Source organism: Ictalurus furcatus, chromosome 20 (genome assembly GCF_023375685.1).
Source record: "Ictalurus furcatus strain D&B chromosome 20, Billie_1.0, whole genome shotgun sequence".
Lineage (NCBI taxonomy): Eukaryota > Metazoa > Chordata > Actinopteri > Siluriformes > Ictaluridae > Ictalurus > Ictalurus furcatus.
In genome coordinates this window covers 17,703,402-17,724,103 of record NC_071274.1, presented here as the reverse complement: position 1 = coordinate 17,724,103, position 20,702 = coordinate 17,703,402, and the positions used below count along the sequence as shown (strand labels likewise).

The following is a 20,702-nucleotide window of genomic DNA, read 5'->3' as shown; positions in this document are numbered from 1 at the left end:
AGAGATGTGTCGGATAGAGACTTGTTTGAAAACGAACGCTGGAGTAATCTTTTAATTAAGTTTTATGTTGCCAGTCCTTTTAAACATTCAAGTTGCTTTACAACATTAAAGCCCACTGTGCCCAAATATTCATTCGACATTGTTTCTCTTCTGCTGATTTGACAGTCGTACACCAGTTTGCAAACGTCCCTGTGCGGCTATCACTGCCAGAAATATCTCAGCACTAAGAGATTTTATCGCCAATTAAAGTGCAAGCCATTAGCGCAAGTTTTTCCTCGGTAGCTCTTAATTCTTCCCAATTCCTAATAAGAGACGTGACCTTTCACTTTGACCATTTTTAGGGTCGGCAACGCACAAACCGAACGCGGTGGAGCCGGAGAAACAGACCGACCACACGGTGAAGATTGCTGGCGTCATCGCAGGCATCCTGCTCTTCGTCATCATCTTCCTTGGCGTGGTACTTCTCATGAAGAAACGGTAAGCATTAAGACCTACAATTATAGCAAATCATATATAAAATAATAACCATCATGTTTATGTTCATATGCAGTTAAACACAGAGTAAAGTTAATGAGGGTTGGGAGTTATGGCAATACAGCAGTGCTCTGTTTAGTGCTCTAAATATTTTTTTTATTATTATTAAATATGAATCCTGCTGCTATGCCGCTGGAAAACACTGAAAAAAAAATGTCCCGTGATCATAGTCTGAATTCTGAACTCTGCCAGGTCCTCGACCTCACAATCCATAATTGATTGAATGTTTTTTAAACTGGCTCGTGCCATTATTTTTTTGTACCTACCTGCGATATTTTCCAACGAATTTAGTTGGTGCTATTTCCCAAAACACAAACAAACTAGTAAGCCAATCTAAACCAACGCAACCCGGACCAGTCCGTGCAGGATTCCACAGCGTGTTTTTTTTTTTTTTGTGATTGTTGCAGCTAAAAATGCTTCATTTTGCTGCGGCTTTTAAAAAAAATTTGCTATGCAACTTGGAGAGTTGAGTTTTTTTGCGGGAAACTACTTGAATTGGCGAAATTGCAAATGCACCAATTGTTTTGCAGTAATGTTTGTTGTTTAATGAGATCTTTTAGCTGTACTTATGATTGACGCACGTGAATTGAAAAATGTCAAGCCCCTCCGAATATTGCGCAGTCGTGCTTGATTTCGCGTAAATTTCCGTGAATGCGAAATCCTGGAGGGACTGCCTGACCAGGCACTTAATAAGGATGAATGAATGAATGCTGTAAATGCTTTGCATGTTAATGAGCATGGTCTTTGTTTGTTATCGCTAAAGTAATAACATCCTGCTCGTGCAAATTTTTACTTTTATCCTGTGGGATCGCAGTCCTGATGCACACTTCTAGTTTGAGTCCATGTAAAACTTTCTTCCAAGCTTTAAAAAAAAAAAAAAAAAAAATGACTAGTGTTCCTTCGATTATCATCTGTCTGTGTTGTATCTTTTTAGAACACGTTATCTGTTGTTTTCCGTATAATGTATTTTTTAATTTATTTTCTGGGAATTATGGGTGTTGTCAGGTGATAATGTCAGTTCGCAAAACACTAGCGACTTTTTATTCAAATATCGTGATGCATATTGTGAAAATACTGTATCTTCAAGTATCGCATTATGATCTCTATCGCCCATCCCTAAGTTAAGCTATGTGTTAAAAGATCCCCAAAGTGTCGAACACTGTGAGCTAGCTAGGCGGAAGAAGGAGGAATCGGTTGCAACTAACACTCAGAGAAGCCTGATAAAAATTCGTTCAGAAGTCAACGGTAACCTCTTTTCTCATAACAGTGGCTTTTATAACCCAGTTTATCATAATGATATTGAGATGCAGTATATGAAGTGTCCTGTATTTTCAATACCAGCATGAGGCCTTTCGAATACAGCTATTAATAATAGATTTCCACGCCAGTTTCATTTTTGACCTGTGGGCCGCTGGATTGTCAGTGTGATGCTGAATAATTAATAGAACTTCTTTAAGTCCTATTGAAATGAGTTTATAGCAGCTAGATGGAGAGGCGATTTTATTTTTACATGACGGAGAGAGAGAGAGAGAGAGGTTGTATGAAAACAGCACGAGAGAGAAACTGAGGAAAAATGGAGTTGAGCGGGAAATAGTGATGAAAGCTATGGAGTGGTGGAGTGATTGGTTAGCTGCAGGCTAGTTTACATTAGCCTGGTCCCTTAAAGCCCTCTATCAGAAACTAGAGGATTCTAGAGTCAGCCTGAACAAATATTCAATTCTTACCACACACACACACACACACACACACACACACTGCTCTTTGCATTGGTTTTAGATTAGCAAGTATCTCTCAGCCAGCCATCAGTAAAGGCACAGAGGAAGTGCTGAATTGAAAAGCGCGACAGAATTAATATCAGCTCCTCATTACAATAACCCCCTCTGCCCTCCTACACTCACATCTCCTGTACACCGCTAGCTTCATGTACACACACAGTTTATTAGTCGTGCTTGTGTGTTAGACATGCAGGAACAGAAGCAAGGCCTCTCCTGACGATGTCGGAGTCACGGCGAAGGTTATGCTCACTATGCACAATCCTTTTAATTGAATTCTGCTCAATATAGCTTAATCAAATGAACAGGCGCGTTTGAATCTGTCGGTTTAATTAACTGGATTAGATTAGAAATGGAAGTGAGGTAGGACATGCTAATCGTCATGTTCAATCTAAACTCGCAGTTCAATTGATATTACCATTTAGAATCATGCCCACGAGACTCCGTGCCGTTCAGACTGCTGAAACACGAGATCTCCCGTCGTCTACCTGTTCACACACTGGCCTGGTTGTAGCCACGTTAGCCCTGGCATGTTCAACCACTTTCATACCACTTTATCCTCCTGTGATGGTGTAGCAGAGCTTTATTTGACGAATCCCTGCACAGAAAACATCTTTAAAGGAAATTTTTTTTTTAATAAAAAATTCAGCCTAATCTTTATCTATTGAAACTGTATTGTAGCATATGTATGATTACCACAGAAGAGGATTTTGGCACATTTCCCTGCACTGAAATATAATTCTGTTCTAAAGGCAGTCTAAAGGCAGTTGATGGGTTTATAGAGATGGCTCTAGCATGCAAAATTATATCATAATAAGCAACCAGTGATACTGAAACCTTCTCAATGTTATGCAAATTAGGTATGACATGTTGAAGTGACAAATCCAAACAATTGACTTGAACGATTCCTCGGACCAGTCCTATGGCACGTGGGTTTTTTTTGTTTGTTTATTCGTTTGTTTTTTCAGCTTTCCGCTCACAACTTTAGTTCCTACCTGAAACAAGTTCCCATTTACCTTTTATAAAAACGTTCTCTCTGTGGTGCTTTCCTCCCTCAGTCCAAAGACATTAGCTGTAGGCTGATTGGTATTTCCAAATTGTCCGTAGTGCATGAGTGTGTGCGATTGTGCCCTGCGATGGGTCGGCACCCCGTCCAGGGTGTCCCCCTGCCTTGTCCCCTCGAGTTCCCTGTGATAGGCTCCAGGCTCCCCGCGACCCTGTGTAGGATAAGCGGTATGGAAAATGGATGGATGGATGGATGGATGGATGGAGGGTTTCATCTTCTCCTATTATACACTGTATGTCCTCTCATTAAATGTGTATAGAGACATGAAGAAAAGTAAAGCTTGGAAGGAAGTAGCAGAGATTGCTGGTGCCTTTGGTGAATGTACATAGCTAATAAAGTTAGCTCGCTTCGCTAATTTGCCAACGAAGCTAGCACGAAGCTGAGCAGGCAACACGTAAACCAAACTTAAATACATTTAACACACAAAGTGGCGTGTAGTCCGTATATTCGTATAGTCCGCTGTAGTGCTACAATTTCATATCAAAGCGCTCACACACTCACAAGCGGCAAACTAGAAGGGACACGCGTGACTTTTCACTTATTAGTGTGATCGTTTGGGTAAAGTCTTACCAAAACTGTCCTTACCAAAGCTTTATCCAAATGTCCAGCACTAGAGCAAAGCAATAGCAAGTCGCTCTGATGACTTCCTGTTTCCTGAAGGTTTTGTAGTATCTGTTTGATCAAACCAAACCCACAAATGAATCAGAAAATGAACATAGAGATTGAGAGAGGGATTTGCTCATAAGTGAACAAAAATAATTCATCCTTTTTTTATTGACTGGCCCAACAACTGCCCGTAGAACTCAATTATACAGCGCGTTTTCAAGGAAATAGATTTTTAATCCAGGTAAATGTTTCAAATTTGTGATAGTCATCTATATTCTGCAGATGTGCTAGACAAGGATAAAGATTAGACTGAAACACCGGAGTATTCCTTTAAACACACACGGCAGATAAAGTTTCTTTTCAGAGGCATGTCTCGTATTTATTGAGAGTGATGCGCAATCAGTAAGAGTAATCACTTCCTTTTTTCTTTTCTTTTTTCTTTCTTTTAAAGCCCTGCTCTGTATTTTCCAAACAGTGAAAAGTGATCACCCTAACTGGCGTCATGGGCGTCTTGGATGAAATTAAAGTTTTTAGCTCCGTGGTAAAACAGTTCAGTCTCTCAGCTGTAATACTTTTGCACACTGACTCTCAAGTATTTAGTGAAAGTTTATATAGTGCTTTATCTGTAGTGACGTAGTGAGCATGCCTGAGACGCTCTTCCACTTCCACGTGACTCTCTCGATCACGAGGCCAAAACTTCTCTCTCTCTCTCTCTCTCTCTCTCTCATACACGTATGCCACCATGTCTGCTTTTGTTCATCTTTATATCTCTTTTTCGAGCATTAATATTTTTTACTTTTTCTTTCCTTTCATTCCATCCCCCCTCCCCCCCTCCACTGCTTATACCCCACCACCACCTCACTCGGCAGAAGAACCTATCACTCCTACACTTATTACCTGTAAGTAAACACCTTTGTACAATGTTAGTGCATTTGCTCTTTTCCAACAAGACTTGTACGCTATTCCCTGCATGATTAGACTTAGCTCTTCTACTACGGTCCTTCTGCAGACAGGCATTTTATAGCTTACATTATAAATGCTCCGTATATGTGAACGCTTCGTATATAACGTTCAAAATGCTTTAATTCGTTTTCATTTCAGATTATTAGCTGGTGATGAGATTGGTCTTGAGTAAATTACACAAGAGTCAATTTTATATTGCTTAATATTATTCTGAATTTATATATATATATATATATATATATATATATATATATATATATATATATTTTACAAGATTTTCAAAATCTGATACTGAAATGCCTGTCTTCTCACAATCGATGCTTCTACTTGGGGGGGAAAAGGACCTTGATAACCCACTAATTTTACATCTGTTCCATCCTTGTTCTGAGAAACAAACTAACACACGCTCATAGTGAGGAAGCTAACTCTTTTGCTCTGCCTGTGAGTAACTGGCGAAGGAAGCTCGGATTCGTCTTTGGGAACGGCGTGTAATCTCTCGGCCAGTCATCACAGGCACGAGCAAAGCAGAATTAGCCCGTCATCTCATTCCAACCCCTGGCATCCACATCATCACTTCTGATGATTTTATTTCATTGAATCTGTTATTTCATCATTCATCACCAGTTTTCTCCTGCATGGTTCATGTTAGATGCATGCTGATTTGACCTCATTTGTCAGGCTTGGTGATTGATGAATGACTGCACTACACTGTTTTTGTTGTTTACCATCCTGCATGCGTGCGAGTAACCCGAGCGCTCCCAGAGGCAGAGAAAAGAAGAAGGAGAAAGCAACTCGATGCCTGCTGCTTCTGGAGCTGGCTGAAACTCATCCCACCTATTACGGCTGATAGCTAGAAGCTCGGCAGAGGGTTTGACGTTGGCAGGGATGCGCCCACGTCGAGTGCGTGCCAATCACACCTTCTGTTTTCTCAGCTTCTTCCCAGAGCTGGGAGTGAGATTGACATGGCAGCCTCCTTCGCCCCAGCCAGCGGTGTAGCTGATTGACATGTGTACGCTGTTCGCCGAGGCCCAGGGAATGCTGGGAAGGATGCGATTAGAAGCCGTAACTGGGGGCAATAGGGCTGTGGCACTCATGTCATGCAGGGGTTAAGAGGGACACCCGTGTCGTACGGCCCGCCGCCTAATAAGAACAGAGGCAGCCTCCTCTCCTGCTATTGTGTCCTGTCTGATCCAATAAGAGCGGATGGTGTTGGGATGTGTGCGCTGGCACTGCGAGCGACGGAGTGTTTAGAGTACGCTACCCACAGCTCGAATACCTTCATTAAGCGAACATGCTTTAGCACCGAGCTACAACACACGCCACACTAATTGGAACAAGGCAAGCACATTTATTTTCACCGACAGTCTGAGCATGCTGATGATGAGAAAGTGAAACAGAGAGAGAGAGTGAAAGAGAAGGATAGAGGAGAATGTCAAAAGTGTCTCATCATATCCATCTCTCCATCCTGAACCCTGCTGTCTACAGCTTGGCTGTCTCTGCCGGATCAGAGCGAATCCTCTCACTGTCCCTCAGCTCCTCTTCACCAGATAACGAACTCTTCTCCAGGATAGAACACCCTGACCTTGCACGTACACACACACCCCTCACACCTAATATTATTCCATACACACATACACACACTCACACACACACACACACACACACACACACACACACACACACACACACACACATATACAGCTTATCAATAGACAAGAGGCTAATGAAGTAGAGCTGAAGCGTGTACAGAGAGAGAGAGAGGTTGAGACAAGAGGAGAGGCAGCACTAGGTTAAAGAGGGTGGGTGACAGACAGCTCATGATGGAATTGGAGAAAGAGCAAAGAAAAGAGATATAGGAAAAGAAAGAGACGTGTGAACTTAGTTCACCACAGAAAATGGAATTAGCCGACTGTAGAGCGCATGAGTCTAGCGGATGAGTATGAAAGACAGAGCTAACACTGACCCCCCCGCAATCTCTCTTCTCTGCCCAGGTGAATTAAGATGTAGCTCAGCTCTCGTGGCTTATCTCCTTGTCAGTTTATACACAGCCTGTTGTTTTGTCTTACCGCTGTTGTTTAACTCTTGTGCAGCAGGCTGAGAACAACGTAAAAACTGCAAGCTCATGCTCTTCACAATTTTTCTCTCACACAGTGTTAAGCAGCAATCCGTATATATATATATTTGCATGGCACTGGCTAGTTCAGGAAGTTGTCTCATATTGCTGGAAGCAAATATGAATATATTATTTGTGTGAATGAACAGATAACGTTCTAAACCGATACAACTACAGATACGAATAGGAGACGCACTACTGGTTTTTGTTTTTGTTTTTCTGGCTGAGAAAAGGTGTGCTTCGGGATATCATGGGATGCAACAAAAAAAATCACGCATGTGGGAGGTTTTTGTTTTTATGCAGGTGGGCAGTTAGATATGAAGCTTGTGGGTGCGAGTGAGCAGTCTGATATGAAGCTTGTGCGAGTGAGCAGTCTGATATGAAGCTTGTGCAAGTGAGTGAGCAGTCTGATATGAAACTTGCCAGTCAGAGAAAGACCACATTTATTAACTTGAATGCAAGTCGCTGTGCAAGGCGTTTAGCTTTCATTCATTCATCCTTAGTAATTGCCTGGTCAGCATCACAGTGGTTTAAATTAGGATACTAGTTTGTTTATATTTCGGCAAATAGAACCAATAAGTTTTGTTTATTGGTTCTAAATTGGTTTGTTTATTGGACTATTGCTTTTGACCAATCAAAGCTCTGCACTGTTTCTACCCACCTGTATGTCCCTGTTTGGTAGTCTTGGCACCCTGGCAAGAAGGATAATAGAAATTTAGTACAGATATGGCACATACCATGGCACACTTTCAAGTGGACATGCACGTATAGAGAAATACTACAAAATGCATTCGATTTCTTGGAACGTATCAGTGCTAGCTACCAAAGCTTGAAATTCGAAGCCTCAATCCTTGTGTTTCTGAAACATGTTTCTGATTTGATTATTATATGCTCTGCTAGGCTCTTAAGATAAGATAACTGGTCCACTGACCAATTAGAATGACTTATACATTGACAATAAAGCCATTAACGTCTACAGAAGGCAGTAATTATGCTTCTTAATGCTCAGCTTTTTAAAAAAAGACTGCTTGGCCATTATAATTCAGCTCACAAATTTTCAATGTAAAGCTCCCTCATGTTCCAGCCCATCCTTTGACTCATAATTCAAAGTGTCTATTGTCTTTGAGTCAAGCTTTTACTCTCTGCTGGGTCTGACTCATCTCCCCTCCCCCTACCCACAATGCCCCACTGTTCCCCTGGACCATGTGGCTATAATGGTCGCACTTTTGTTTTGGCTAAGCGTGCAGATCCGCTTACAATGAGCAAGAACATAATCAAAATTCCACAACCTACAATACCCACACTGGTGTTCGTTTCAGATCAGAGCTGCAAATGAATTCATGCTCGTGCTGGGCGCAATGGTTTTGAAGATGTTTGGAGGTATTTAGGCAGAAAGTTTACTGCTGTTGGAAAGCAACAGTAGTACCTTGGTTTAAAATGGTTTGTTTCTGCTTAGTTGGTTAGGAAAGAAAGGAAAGTGACATGGGGGAAGTGCACACCAGGTGGTTATTGTTGTTTGAAAACACAACAGTACCAAATTGGCAAGACAGCACTGAATGAATCATAATTTAAATGAGTAATTTGTAATGTTTACAGCGCTCTGCTGTATGTGCAACCAATATGAGTGTCAATGAAGACGATGACACGCCGTTCCCTTTCCCCAAACGACCCCACGCTCTGTGCTGAAACCACATATGCTTCGAGTTGCCTTTTATGGAAAAGCAGCAAAGCAAATTTCAGGGCCAGAAATAATTAAATAGATTTTATTAAATGAAATGGGGGGAAAAAACTAGGCAAATTCATTGTATGGAAATACTGTAGACCATGCCTTTTAAATGTATCTTTGAGATTAGATCAGGATTCTAGGTCTAGAGACACTTTTAAAAATTACAAACTGCTCCTTTAACTTTCGATTTGCTTAAAGTCCTGAGAATTCAGATGAAAAAAATGATGCATAGTGGTGCTTAAAAGTTTGTGAACCCTTATTACATAACTGTGAGTGGCAGAAGTGTGTGAACCTTTGCTTTCAGTATGTGGTGTGACCTCCTTGCGCAGAAATAACTGCAACTAAACGTTTCGGGTAAGTGTTGATCAGTCCTGGAGGAATTCTATCCTGTTCCTCAGTACAGAACAGCTTCAGCTCTGGGAAGTTGGTGTGTTTCCTCACATGAACTGCTTGCTTTAGGCCAAACATGAACTTTATTCTTCTTTAACCATTCTTTGCTAGAACGACTTGTGTGCTTAGGGTCGTTGTCTTGTTGCGATCCAGTTCACGGACAGATGTCCTGACATTTTCGCTTAGAATTCATTGGTTTAATTCAGAATTTGAGGTTTTGGTAACATTTTCCAGCCTGATCAGCATCTCTTTGTTCGTGCCATGATACACTTCCACAAACATGTGTTGTGAAGATCAGACTTTGATAGATCCCTGTTCTTTAAATAAAACAGGGCGCTCACTCACACCTGATTGTCATCCCATTGATTGAATGGGATTCATTTCACCTTCAAATGAACTGCTAATCCTAGAGGTTCACATACTTTTGCCACTCACAGATTGGATCATTTTCCTCAATAAATAAATGACCAAGTATAATATTTTTATCTCATTTGCTTAATTGGGTTCTCTCTGTCTACTTTTAGGACTTGTGTGAAGATCTAGTGATGTTTTAGGTCATATTTCTGCAGATATATTAACAATTCTAGAGTTCAACCACCACTGTCTATCAAACACCACTGTCTATCAGTTATTCAGAATTCTAATCAAACTGCTGTAAGTTCATAAAAAGTTTGTGTCTCATTTCAGTTGCACTAAAGTGAACTCCCAAAATGTAAAAACGTGAGTTTGCGGAAAAAAAAAAAAATTCAGTAGATCTGCATTGCTGACGGTTTTCGCTAGTTTGTAGTATTAACACATGTACCACACGTTTTCTCGGTTTCTCTCCGTCGCTCCTCTGCTTCTTTTAAATGAGCTATGAATGGGGGAGTGATTAATTTTGAGAGTCAGACTCAGCATGTGCTGGCGCACAGAGCATTCCCTCCATCCCACAGCTCTCCATGTTGCCCCCTGCTGCCAAGCAAACAGCAGCGGATCTGTGTGTCCCATGCTGCTAACCCCACATCTCTACTCATTTACCGCACACACAAGCAGAGAGGCGAGAGAGAGACACAGAGAGGAAGAGTGTTGATAAAGTAGGTGCTGTTTCACGGAGGAAAAACCAGTCTGATCAAGTTCTCAGTTACAGCACATTGCCAATATTTCCTCTCCACAATCACTCTCTGTGTTACTTGTTCTTTTTCTCTCTGGCTCGGATTATTACACAGGATGTTTTTCGCTTTGTGCAAAATCACAGCGAACTCTTTCGAGTTGACTTGTCACACTTGCTTTTGTGGTAACTGTTCATTTATTAAGCTCGTGCGGTGGCGTCAGATCTAGGCTGCGGGGGAAGCGTCACCATATGGCTATGGCTTGTGTGCTAAATGAAATAAACAGGATGGAAGAGGGAAAAAGGCACGCCGACTCTTCATTAGCCTCTCCCTGTCATCCTGTCAAACACAGCCACAGGTTACACAGTGAGGGGTTGATACTTAGAGACAGGACCCAGCTAGAAGGCTCACTATTTATTTATTTTTTATTTATTGTTGGGAGGGCGCAATTTCAAATCCCGCGAGTTCATGGCCAGGAGTCTAGGGAGCCAAATTGGCTGTGCTCTTTGGGTGGGAGGGATGGGGTATTCTCCATCCTCTGTCAATCACAGCGCAACTAACCAATCATGGGGGGTTTGAGAACATGTATGTGGAAGAGGGCGGATAGCGCTTTCATATTGGTGCGTTATCCTGTCTCAGAGGAAGCACATGGTCTGGTTGGTAGCTGAAATGTCGCTGACACCGCTGGCATTTCTTCCCCAGTGTTTCATGGGGATCTTTTTTTTTTTTTTTTAAAAACAAAACATTTCTGCTTTAGGCCTTTGGGTTTCAATCTATATACAGCTTCTTGGAGCACTATATTGATACAGGTACAGATACTGGCACTGTGTTACATCCCTAAAGTCCACGTATCCAGATTGTTTTTTTAAAATGGATTAAAATCTGCTGTAAGTAGTTATGAAAGCGATAAGACTGCAGGTCTTTCTCATCAATCATGCTCGATATTCGATCCAGCATTGCCCGTCTCTTTGGCTTGGCACACGTTCGCTGTATAATGTGCTCTGCGGCTGGTACAAACTTCCAGCATGACCACACTCTGTGGCTTGGCGTGACTCTCTGCACTTCTCTAAATCATGTTAGCGTCTATCCCTCGAGGACAAAGTGCTCCACATCTCATAGCCGTAGGTCTGGAGCCCCTCCCATCTCTTAATTCCGCTCCCACAGATTGGGCAGATAATTTTACCTCGTTTGCATTTCCATTCGTATCAGAGCCTCTGCAAAACAAAGGCTGCTCAACCGAATTAGCGTCTGATAGGTATGGATCCACCAGAGCACAATTCGATTAGGTCTCCCTCGTCTTCCTCTCCCCAGCGACAGCCATTTGGCTTAGCGTTGCTACCTGATACCCTCGCTGTAGTATTCATTCCTCTCATTTCGAAGTCAGCAATGTGCACGTATGAGATGATTTACAAACCGTGCGGAGAGAAACAGTGCTTTTGAAGCGGTGTTATTGTAATTACAAAGAGCCTGCTTTCCCAGAAGGGTCTTGGTGGGGTATTGATTGTAATTATATTAGAATTTAATTGTGACTGTTGCCTCTCCCTCTCAATCAAGCGCAGATCATTATGTCTTCCATTTTGATTACTCTAATGCTGATTCGCCCCGTTGATTAGTTCAGGGTTCGAATAATGCTCATTTTGTTCCTTTCTAGTTGCGTGCACTAAAATGCTTTGTGTTTTGAAAATCTTATTTTTACTGTTACATATTAACCTGACTGGATTCCCATTGACTTCAATAGAAACCCTGGATTATATTTGTTTGTGTTTCACTGTTTAACATACCGGGGAGGATAAAAATGTCCTTAGAGGTCGAGTTCAATTTCTATTCGACTGTGTTTCCCAAGGAAACTGGCTAAGAAGCGTAAAGAGACGCTGAGCAGCACTCGGCAGGAGATGACGGTGATGGTGAACTCCATGGACAAGAGCTACACGGAGCAGGGCACTAACTGCGATGAAGCTCTTTCCTTCATGGACACTCACAACTTGAACAGCCGCTGTGAGTCCACCTGTATTAAGCTCACACACAAGCACGCACACACACACACACACACACACACACACACATACACACTGAGACACCTGGTGTCTTATCCCTGTCCCTCAGACGTGTCCTCAGATAGCTGTCTGTGATGCAGCTTTAGACGGATTAATCGATCCCTTGACACTGACGCTGGCTTTGCTGTGTGTGAGTGGGTTAAGCTGTTTGCTAACACAAACACAGATTGTGATGGTGAACCAGGACAGAACCAACATCTGACCAAGCACAAACTTACTGATCTTTTGTCCATTCACATGCAGGACTGTTTAACCCTTTTATTGTCTCTTTTATAAACGTATGCATTCCGTATAAGACTCTTCTGTATCAAAGTTGCAAAGCAGTGACACTGGAGACTCCTTCCAAAAATGCTATACAAACATCTCGTAACAGAAAACGTCATCTTATCAACAATTACACAAGGTTTGGGGTTTTTTTTTAAGCGTACACAATACAAATCCCTGTATAAATTGTTCTATAGCAACAATAACGTAACGAAACTTGTTCAAACAAGTTTATTAATTATTTATTAGTTTATATTTATCAGTCAGTACATTTAAGGATTACTGGGGCTTTTTTTTTTTTTGGAAATGGCAATGCATTCTATTATAATCATAATCCACTCAAATAAAATAAAAAAAATGTTAAAGGCCCCCTGAATGGCAAATAGTTTTGTCCTGATTATTGTGATTAAGATGCTTGTGCATTCACAAGCCATTTGCTGAGAATCTATTAAATCTGCCAGGTATTCAAATCCATTTTTTTTATACAGCATATTAATTTAGGAACTATTATTATTATTGTTAATTTTGATTAAATAGGTCACTGGTAGTGCATTATGGCATTAAATGAAAGGTACAGTGGGCACAAATGGATAATGTAAGGAATCAGACCCAGGAGAGGTTAGGATCCATGTGCAGATGTTTATTAAACACCATCTAAAACCAGACAGGGATAATCCAGGGAGTACTGTAGTTAAGGCAAGAGTGAGCAAATGGTCGTAACACTGACAAGGCTAACAGAGTAGTAAGTATCAGAGCTTGCACAATATAAACAATGTTAAGACTTCGTATAAACATACTGTATGTTTATAGTGTGCTTACTGTACTGTATATCATCCATGACCCAAAAGTGGTAATCCGTACAGGAACAGGAAGTGAACAGCAGAACTAGAACTGAAGACAGTTAATATTATATGCAAAAGAGTGCTTATAGAAATGCTCGACACGTTTAGTGTGTTTAATGTGAATGAATTTTCCGAGGAGCTACAGTAGTTACCATTAGGGTTATGAAGAAGCGCTCGTGCTAATGCGTCACTATTGAGGATACAGATTGTAATAGAGATTTCGCATGTTGTGTGTGTTGCCCTGTAGCTGGATCTTCTCCCTGCTCTCTAACGGTGAAGACAAACACACTGAGCACAACTCTCCCCAACTCCTATTACCCAGGTAACAGCACACACTGCCTCTCTATTTAGCCGCTAACAGCAGTTATCAGAGTAGCAGTTTGTGACTTATCCGTGATTAGCCTTATGAGAGAGCACACATGTATGCATCACCAGTAATGTCCTACTGCAGTGACCGTGTATCCAGAGTGCAAGTTTGTGCGGTAGCCAATGCTAAAATGGCATTATCTGTTAGTCACAGAGTTCTTTCTCTCTCTCTCTCTCTCTCTCTCTCTCTCTCTCTATCTTTCTCGCTCTTGCTACCACAATGGAACTATGAGAATTAAGTTGTGATAAAAAAAAAAATCCCAAATTAATCAAAATAATTTAGTATTTTAGCATCTAACCGAGTAGACCCCCTTTTTGCCTAGAATTTCCAGAAATGTATTCTTGGCGTTTTCTCACCCGATTTCTTGAAGAATCCCCCTGAGATGCTTTTATTTATTATTACAGTATTAAAGGAGTTCCCACCAACGCTGGACACTTATCGGCTGCTTTTTGGAATATTTCACGTTGAGTCGCCCGTTTAAAAAAATATTTTTTGTAAATAAAATGTTTGTTTTCTAATGAAAGAAATGAATATGTCGGCACGATTATATTTTTGTCTACAACAGCGATTTCAAACATTTAATCATACACCTACAGATCAAAAGGTTTTTAAGATCATGAGAAACATTTCAGTCGAGTGTCCACAAACTTTTGACCGGTAGTGTGTGTGTGTGTATATATATATGAGTTTGATGTTTTTATTCTCTTTTTTTTTTCTGAAACTGGATTGTCATTGTAACCATGATACTTTTTCTTCTCTTCATTTCTCTCTGTCATCTCCGATCGGCCACCACGCCCTCTCACTTTACGGTTAACGCCTGTCCAGACCCCTTTGTGCCCACTGCCATCTTAGGTGAGAAACCTTTTTGTTCACACCTCCCATAACCACTGCTAATATGTTCATAAAGAGTCCTAGGTCAGCTAAACGAGATAGACATTGTGTTTTGTAGTCATTGTAGTATTTCTTATTACCAATAAAGATGGCTGCCTCATCTCCATACCTGCCTGTCGCTTCTCCTCCTCCTTCCGTTTCCCGTCAGCAGGCGGGGCTTCACTCCATCCCATCCGCGTTGCATGTCGTGCGTGTGACGTCACACCCTGTCTGACTTCTCATATGCATGGACAGACATGTGGACTGGATGTAGGGGGAGCGGACTTTAGGGCGGGGGAGGGGTGTGTGGCCTTGTTGCCATGGTTGCAGCAGCTTGTTTAGCATCTACGACTATAGCTATCCGCACGACATGAGCTCATTGCTGATGAGAATATTTACGCAATAAAGTCTAGTGAAGATATGTCTGACTTTTTGATGTTTAGTTGAAGAGGAGAAAAAAAAAAACCAAGCGTATCATTGGCCCCTCTCCCTCCGCCATCTTCTCCCTCCCAAAGCAACCTCCTCTTCAATTCTTTTTAAAGTCACGCCTGCCTCTAGCTAGTTCCCACTGCCCCACTTGTTTTTGTGTTCCTCTTTTGCTAGTGTTTGTTCATTTATCCCATGATAAAATAGAATAATAAAGCAACCTTTTTTTTTTCTTACTCTATTATAGACTTTTACTCAAAAATGTGCCCCTAGGTTTTTGCTGTAATGTTACACCAACATAATGGGAATAGAACATAAAGAGATGTTAAAGTGCACCTTATTAAATATTAAAGGATGTTGGCAAGAGTTGTGTATCTAATAGTTTAGAGATTGTACTGAACTGTAGTATATAGTGTAGTATTAAAAAGATCCATCCAGCTTAATGAATGATTGGGGTAGATGCATTTACATCACCAGGTTTACTTTAATAACAAGTATTTATGTTCTTTCACGGAAATATAACGAAACAGCTAAAACATACATTCCCGGATGACATAGTCTGTTATATGTATCTATTTTGAAATTCATTTTCAATCCTTTTTCGCTGTGTGTCCAAACTCATTCATCGCCCTTTTGGATGACCTTAGCGTCCTTTAATCTGCACCCCGCTATCACAGGCTTTCAGGCTAGAGAACAGAGCTTGTAGTGTGCCAGTGCTCTTTGGTGTATTGTTGCTTATACCCTGTCTCCTCTCTCTTCTCCTCTCTCTCTCTCTTTCTCTTTCCCTTTCTCTCTGTCGCTCTTTCTTCACATTTAACCTCTAACGTATCTGCTTAAAAAGTCCCCATTAATGGTAAGTTTCCTCAGTCTGCCTGTTGTTTGGGGGAAGGAGGTTGTGTGTTCCATTTAAAAAAAAAAAAAAAAGAAAAGACAAAAAGGTGTCCACCATTCGGCCCCCCTCCCGCCCCCCCCCTTCTCCTGTCACTCACACACACTCACCCATATCAACCCCAGCGCCACCATGTGCCTCGAACTCGCATGGCATGTCACAGCATCACGTCCGAAATGTTGCCACGTCATCTCTTTTTTTAAAAAAAATTATTACTATTATTATTTATGAAGGGTTTCCGTGCTTGTGTCGTGCCCAGGAAACGAATGCGTCATTGTGACATCACACATCCACATCATGCTTTGCTGTTTTCTGACAGTGCGTGTGCCTCATCTTGTCATCAAAATGAATTTCAGATCCAGAGAAGCAAATGGCTAATAGATGTGAGAGGTGAACTCATCTATAGGGTATAGAGAAGCTATAGGAGGAAGTAAGCGTTAATAATAATAATAATAATAATAATAATAATAATAAGTTAAGATGTAAATGGAACGTGTTCCTCCCTCTGCATCCACTCATCCACCCCTTCCCCTTCCCTCGCAATGTTGTTTTGTCCAATCAAATTAAATCCCAAATGGACACTTTCTTTTACAGTGCAATTATGAAAATATTACTAACGTCGACACTATTCTGACATTATTACATGTTATTACATAGTAATGACACTGTAAAAGACTGTGTGACTTTTTTTTTTAAAATTTGTATTAACGTGTTCTCCGAGTTTCACCACGCTTTGCTCTTCCTTATTTGTCTCTCTTTAAGACGAGACGCAGACGGTGGCCAGCGATACCAGCAGCCTGGTGCAGTCTCACACCCATGCTCACTCCACACACTCCATGCACTCCACACACTCCACGCACACACACTCTCTCCGGAAGCGTGAGGCGGCAGACGTGCCCTACCAGACGGGTCAGCTCCACCCGGCCATCCGCGTGGCCGACCTGCTCGAGCACGTCACCCAGATGAAGTGCGCCGAGGGATACGGCTTCAAAGAGGAGTACGAGGTAGCACCACTGTGTGTGTGTGTGTGTTTTTTTCTGTCATGTCTCTCATGTTCTTAGCTAAGGCACATTGCTTATGGATAGTTAATGCACCCTTTAATGATAAATGCATTAAGTTGTGTTCTGTCTCTCGTGATTTCTTTGTGTTTCTCCCTCCCTCTTTCATGCTTAGCATTGTGTAGTGTGTGTGCTTTTGTAGGTTATGCACCGAGGGTGCCAATCCCACCTTCGCACACACACACACACACACACACACACACACACACAGACAGGACTCCCAAGAGAGCCTCGTTCCACTGCTCTGGCAGGCAGAACGTTGTGAGAAAGAAACACACAGCCTCTAATGTGTGCACTGTTTCTCTCAGTCGCACAATCAGGACTCTGTTATCACAAGTCATGTAATATTCCACACATACTACACACTCTACACACACTACACACTCTACACACACTACACCCTCTACACACACTACACACTCTACACACACTACACACACTACACCCTCTACACACTCTACACACTCTACACACACTACACACTCTACACACACTACACACTCTACACACACTACACACTCTACACACACTACGCACTCTACGCACTCTACACACTCTACACACACTACACACTCTACACACACTACACACTCTACACACACTGTAATGTGACTGGGCCTGACAAAAACACTAAACAGTCACTTACAGTGAATTGATTTAGTGTCGGCAACACACATTCACACACACACACACACACACACACACATTCACACGCACACGCACACACATACACACACATTCACACACACACACACACACATTCACACACACATGTTCACACACACACACACACACATTCACACACACATTCACACACACATATTCACACACATTCACACACACACACACACACACTTCTAGTCCTCTTCTTGTCTCTTCTCTTGTCAGGTTGTCTTATCTTATGTCTTTTCTATGTTTCTCATCTTTTCTTATTTTGTTTCATCCTTTCTCTTTTCATTTCATCGAATCTCATTTCATGTCCTCTTCTCTACTTATTTTGTCTCCTCTCTTCTCATTTTGTCTCTTCTCATTTTTTCCCTTCTTCTCTCCTTATTTTGTCTCTTTTCTTCTCTTACCTTCTCTTCTTGTATCGTCTCTTCTCATTTAGTCTTTTCTGTTCTTATTTTGTCTCTTCTCTGCTCTTCTTCTTTTCTCTCTTCTCTACTTATTTTGTTTCTTCTCTCTTTTCATCTTGTCTCTTCTCTTCTCTTCTTTTCTTATTTGGTCTCTTTTCTTCTCCTCTTGTCTCTTCTCTTCTCATTTTACCGCTTGTCTTTTCTGTTCTTATTTTGTCTCTTCTCTTCTTGTCTCTTCTCTTCTCTGCTTATTTTGTCTCTTCTCTTTTTCCCATCTCCTCTCATTCTTGTTATATCCTCTCCTCTGTTGTTTCCTTCTTGTCTTTTTTTCTGTCTTTGTTTCCTTTCTTCTTGATTAGTCTCTTCCCTTCTTTTAATTTCCCTCCTATCTCTTGATTAGTCTCAGTACTAGAGTATCAGAGAGGCCGAGATGGTAAATAATATACAGGCTGTGAGTGCCACCTGTCTGGGATAGACTCGGTGTGAGATGCCCCGGGCTGTAGACAGCCTCCAGGCCTGATGCATAATGGGTTACGGCACTGCAGCAGGCCAGCAGAATCCCTGACACTGCCCTCATACACACACAAAACAACACACACACATTTAAACACACTGTCTCTGCTTTCCAAAAAAAAAAAACACCCTGCCGCCTGCTTTGCTATAGCCAGAAGGGGTGATATTACAGTGTGTGTACTGGTCCCATATACACCTTTTGTATATTCTACTCATCCTGTACCTGTAGCGTAATACCCTTGAGTGTGTGATTTTGTTGTGCTAGTGGCGTTATGTATGCTGAAGTTGGAAAAAGTACTGTTCTTCCCCCCAGAGCTACTCACTCACACATTGTCTCTCTCTGACCTCTCCTCTTCTGTATGTTAACTATGGATCAGATCAATGAGGTAAGCACACACTTCATTTGGTTCATATTTACAAATGTAGAAATGTTGCAGCTAGCCACACAGTTTAAACTGTTCATGTCAGGTTTGTGTTAGTCAGTATTAGCAATATTGTACATATTGAATCAGATTTGTGTAAAAAGAACTACATGAAATTGTTTAAGAATGAAATGAGAAAAAAAAAGAGAATGAAACTAAAAATGACCTCAAAAGGAAATTATTATTGTTGTTGTTGTTGTTTTTATTTATTTATTTGATTGTTTGTTTGTTTGTAGTATTCACCTAAGTGCTTCGTTAGAGCTGGGTTGCTGTTGACCTTTTTTATTTATGCTGCTATGGTTTAAACGTGTGATTCTCACACAATCCTTTTCAGGAGACGAGTTTTAAAGCGATACGTTCCCATTGGCTGAGGTTTGAAGTCACAGCACAATTCCATGAAAATAGTCAAGCTAAGATACACTAGCTAGGTAACAAACTAGGTTTGGGGTTCGATTCCTGCCTCTGTTCTGTGTGCGTGAAGTTTGCATGGTCTCCCAGTGCGTCAGGGGTTTCCTCCAGGTACTCCGGTTTCCTCCCCAGAAAAGACAAGACATGCTTGTATTGGCTGATTGGCATCTCCAAATTGTCCGTAGTGTGTAAATGGTTGTGTGAACGTGTGTGCGATTGTGCCCAGTGATAGGTTGGTACCCTGTCCAGGGTGTCCCTCACCTCGTGCCCTGAGTTCCCTGGGATAGTCTCCAGGCTTCCTGCAGCCCTGTGTAGGATAAGCAGTGTGGAACATGGATGGATGGATGGATGGATGGATGGATGCACCCCTTCATTTGTTTACTCACACTTTATTGGCTACGGTGAGAAACAGGATTAACCAATCAGGATCATGTATTTTTCCCGTTTCTGTTCAGAAGCTACGTAGCTAGCTATGCTCTGAGCTCAAGGATATGAAGTGCAAGAGGTTTACCGCAGGAGGAGAAAAGCAATATTGACTTGATATGATATAAAAGCTCAGATTCCTTGACTGTCTAAGAGGATAACCGGTGATGGCGGTGCATCACTACCACCTTCATCCAATTCATCCCACCTTACTGGAGAACACAGCCTTAAAGCCGAACTGACTCCAGAGTTAGATTTGGAGTTTGGAGTCACTCCAAACCTGATTAGCTAGTAACAGGGCTCGTGCAAGGTGCTTGAAGTGCTTGAATTTGGCTTTTTGAAATTTATGTACTGGAAAACCTTGAAAATAGGCATATTTTATCTAGTGGTGCTTAAAACGTGCTTGAATTCTAACAAAAAAAAATCATTAAATACAAAATCGCTAAAAGCATTAAAGTGTTTATTTTCAATTGAACAAAAATACAACGAATACGTCCTTTCACTCAAAATATGACAGACCGCTGTAGCCCCTCCCCCTCCTGCTCTTCACTCACTCATTGTGACAGAAACAGCTCCGGTCCACTTTTCAGACCCCTTTAGACTTTCAGCCTTTTTTTTTCTTTCAAAAAAGCACCTAGTGACAAATCTAGCGACCTCTCGGACAAACATTGGCAACTTTCCATTGAAAAGAGCAGTCAGTACGGCCCCGCAAGCAAGCGTGAGGTCTTGCTTTCCTGCTGCAGATACACCTCTCTCACTCTCTCACTCTCTCTCTGTCTTCTCTCTCTCTTTCTCTCTCTCTTTCTCTTTCTCTCTCTGTCTTCTCTCTCTC

The 20,702-nt window shown here is 41.5% G+C and overlaps 1 protein-coding gene across 1 annotated transcript in view; it reads left to right on the top strand.

Moving 5' to 3' along the window:
* Positions 1 to 20,702, top strand: part of LOC128624350 (receptor-type tyrosine-protein phosphatase mu-like) — a 251,324-nt gene that overhangs the window by 183,295 nt on the left and 47,327 nt on the right. The window contains exons 15-19 of the mRNA XM_053651932.1: positions 342 to 477; positions 12,102 to 12,253; positions 13,666 to 13,740; positions 14,611 to 14,637; positions 16,733 to 16,974. Coding sequence (XP_053507907.1) covers positions 342 to 477; positions 12,102 to 12,253; positions 13,666 to 13,740; positions 14,611 to 14,637; positions 16,733 to 16,974 — 632 coding nt within the window. The remainder of the gene's footprint in view (positions 1 to 341; positions 478 to 12,101; positions 12,254 to 13,665; positions 13,741 to 14,610; positions 14,638 to 16,732; positions 16,975 to 20,702) is intronic.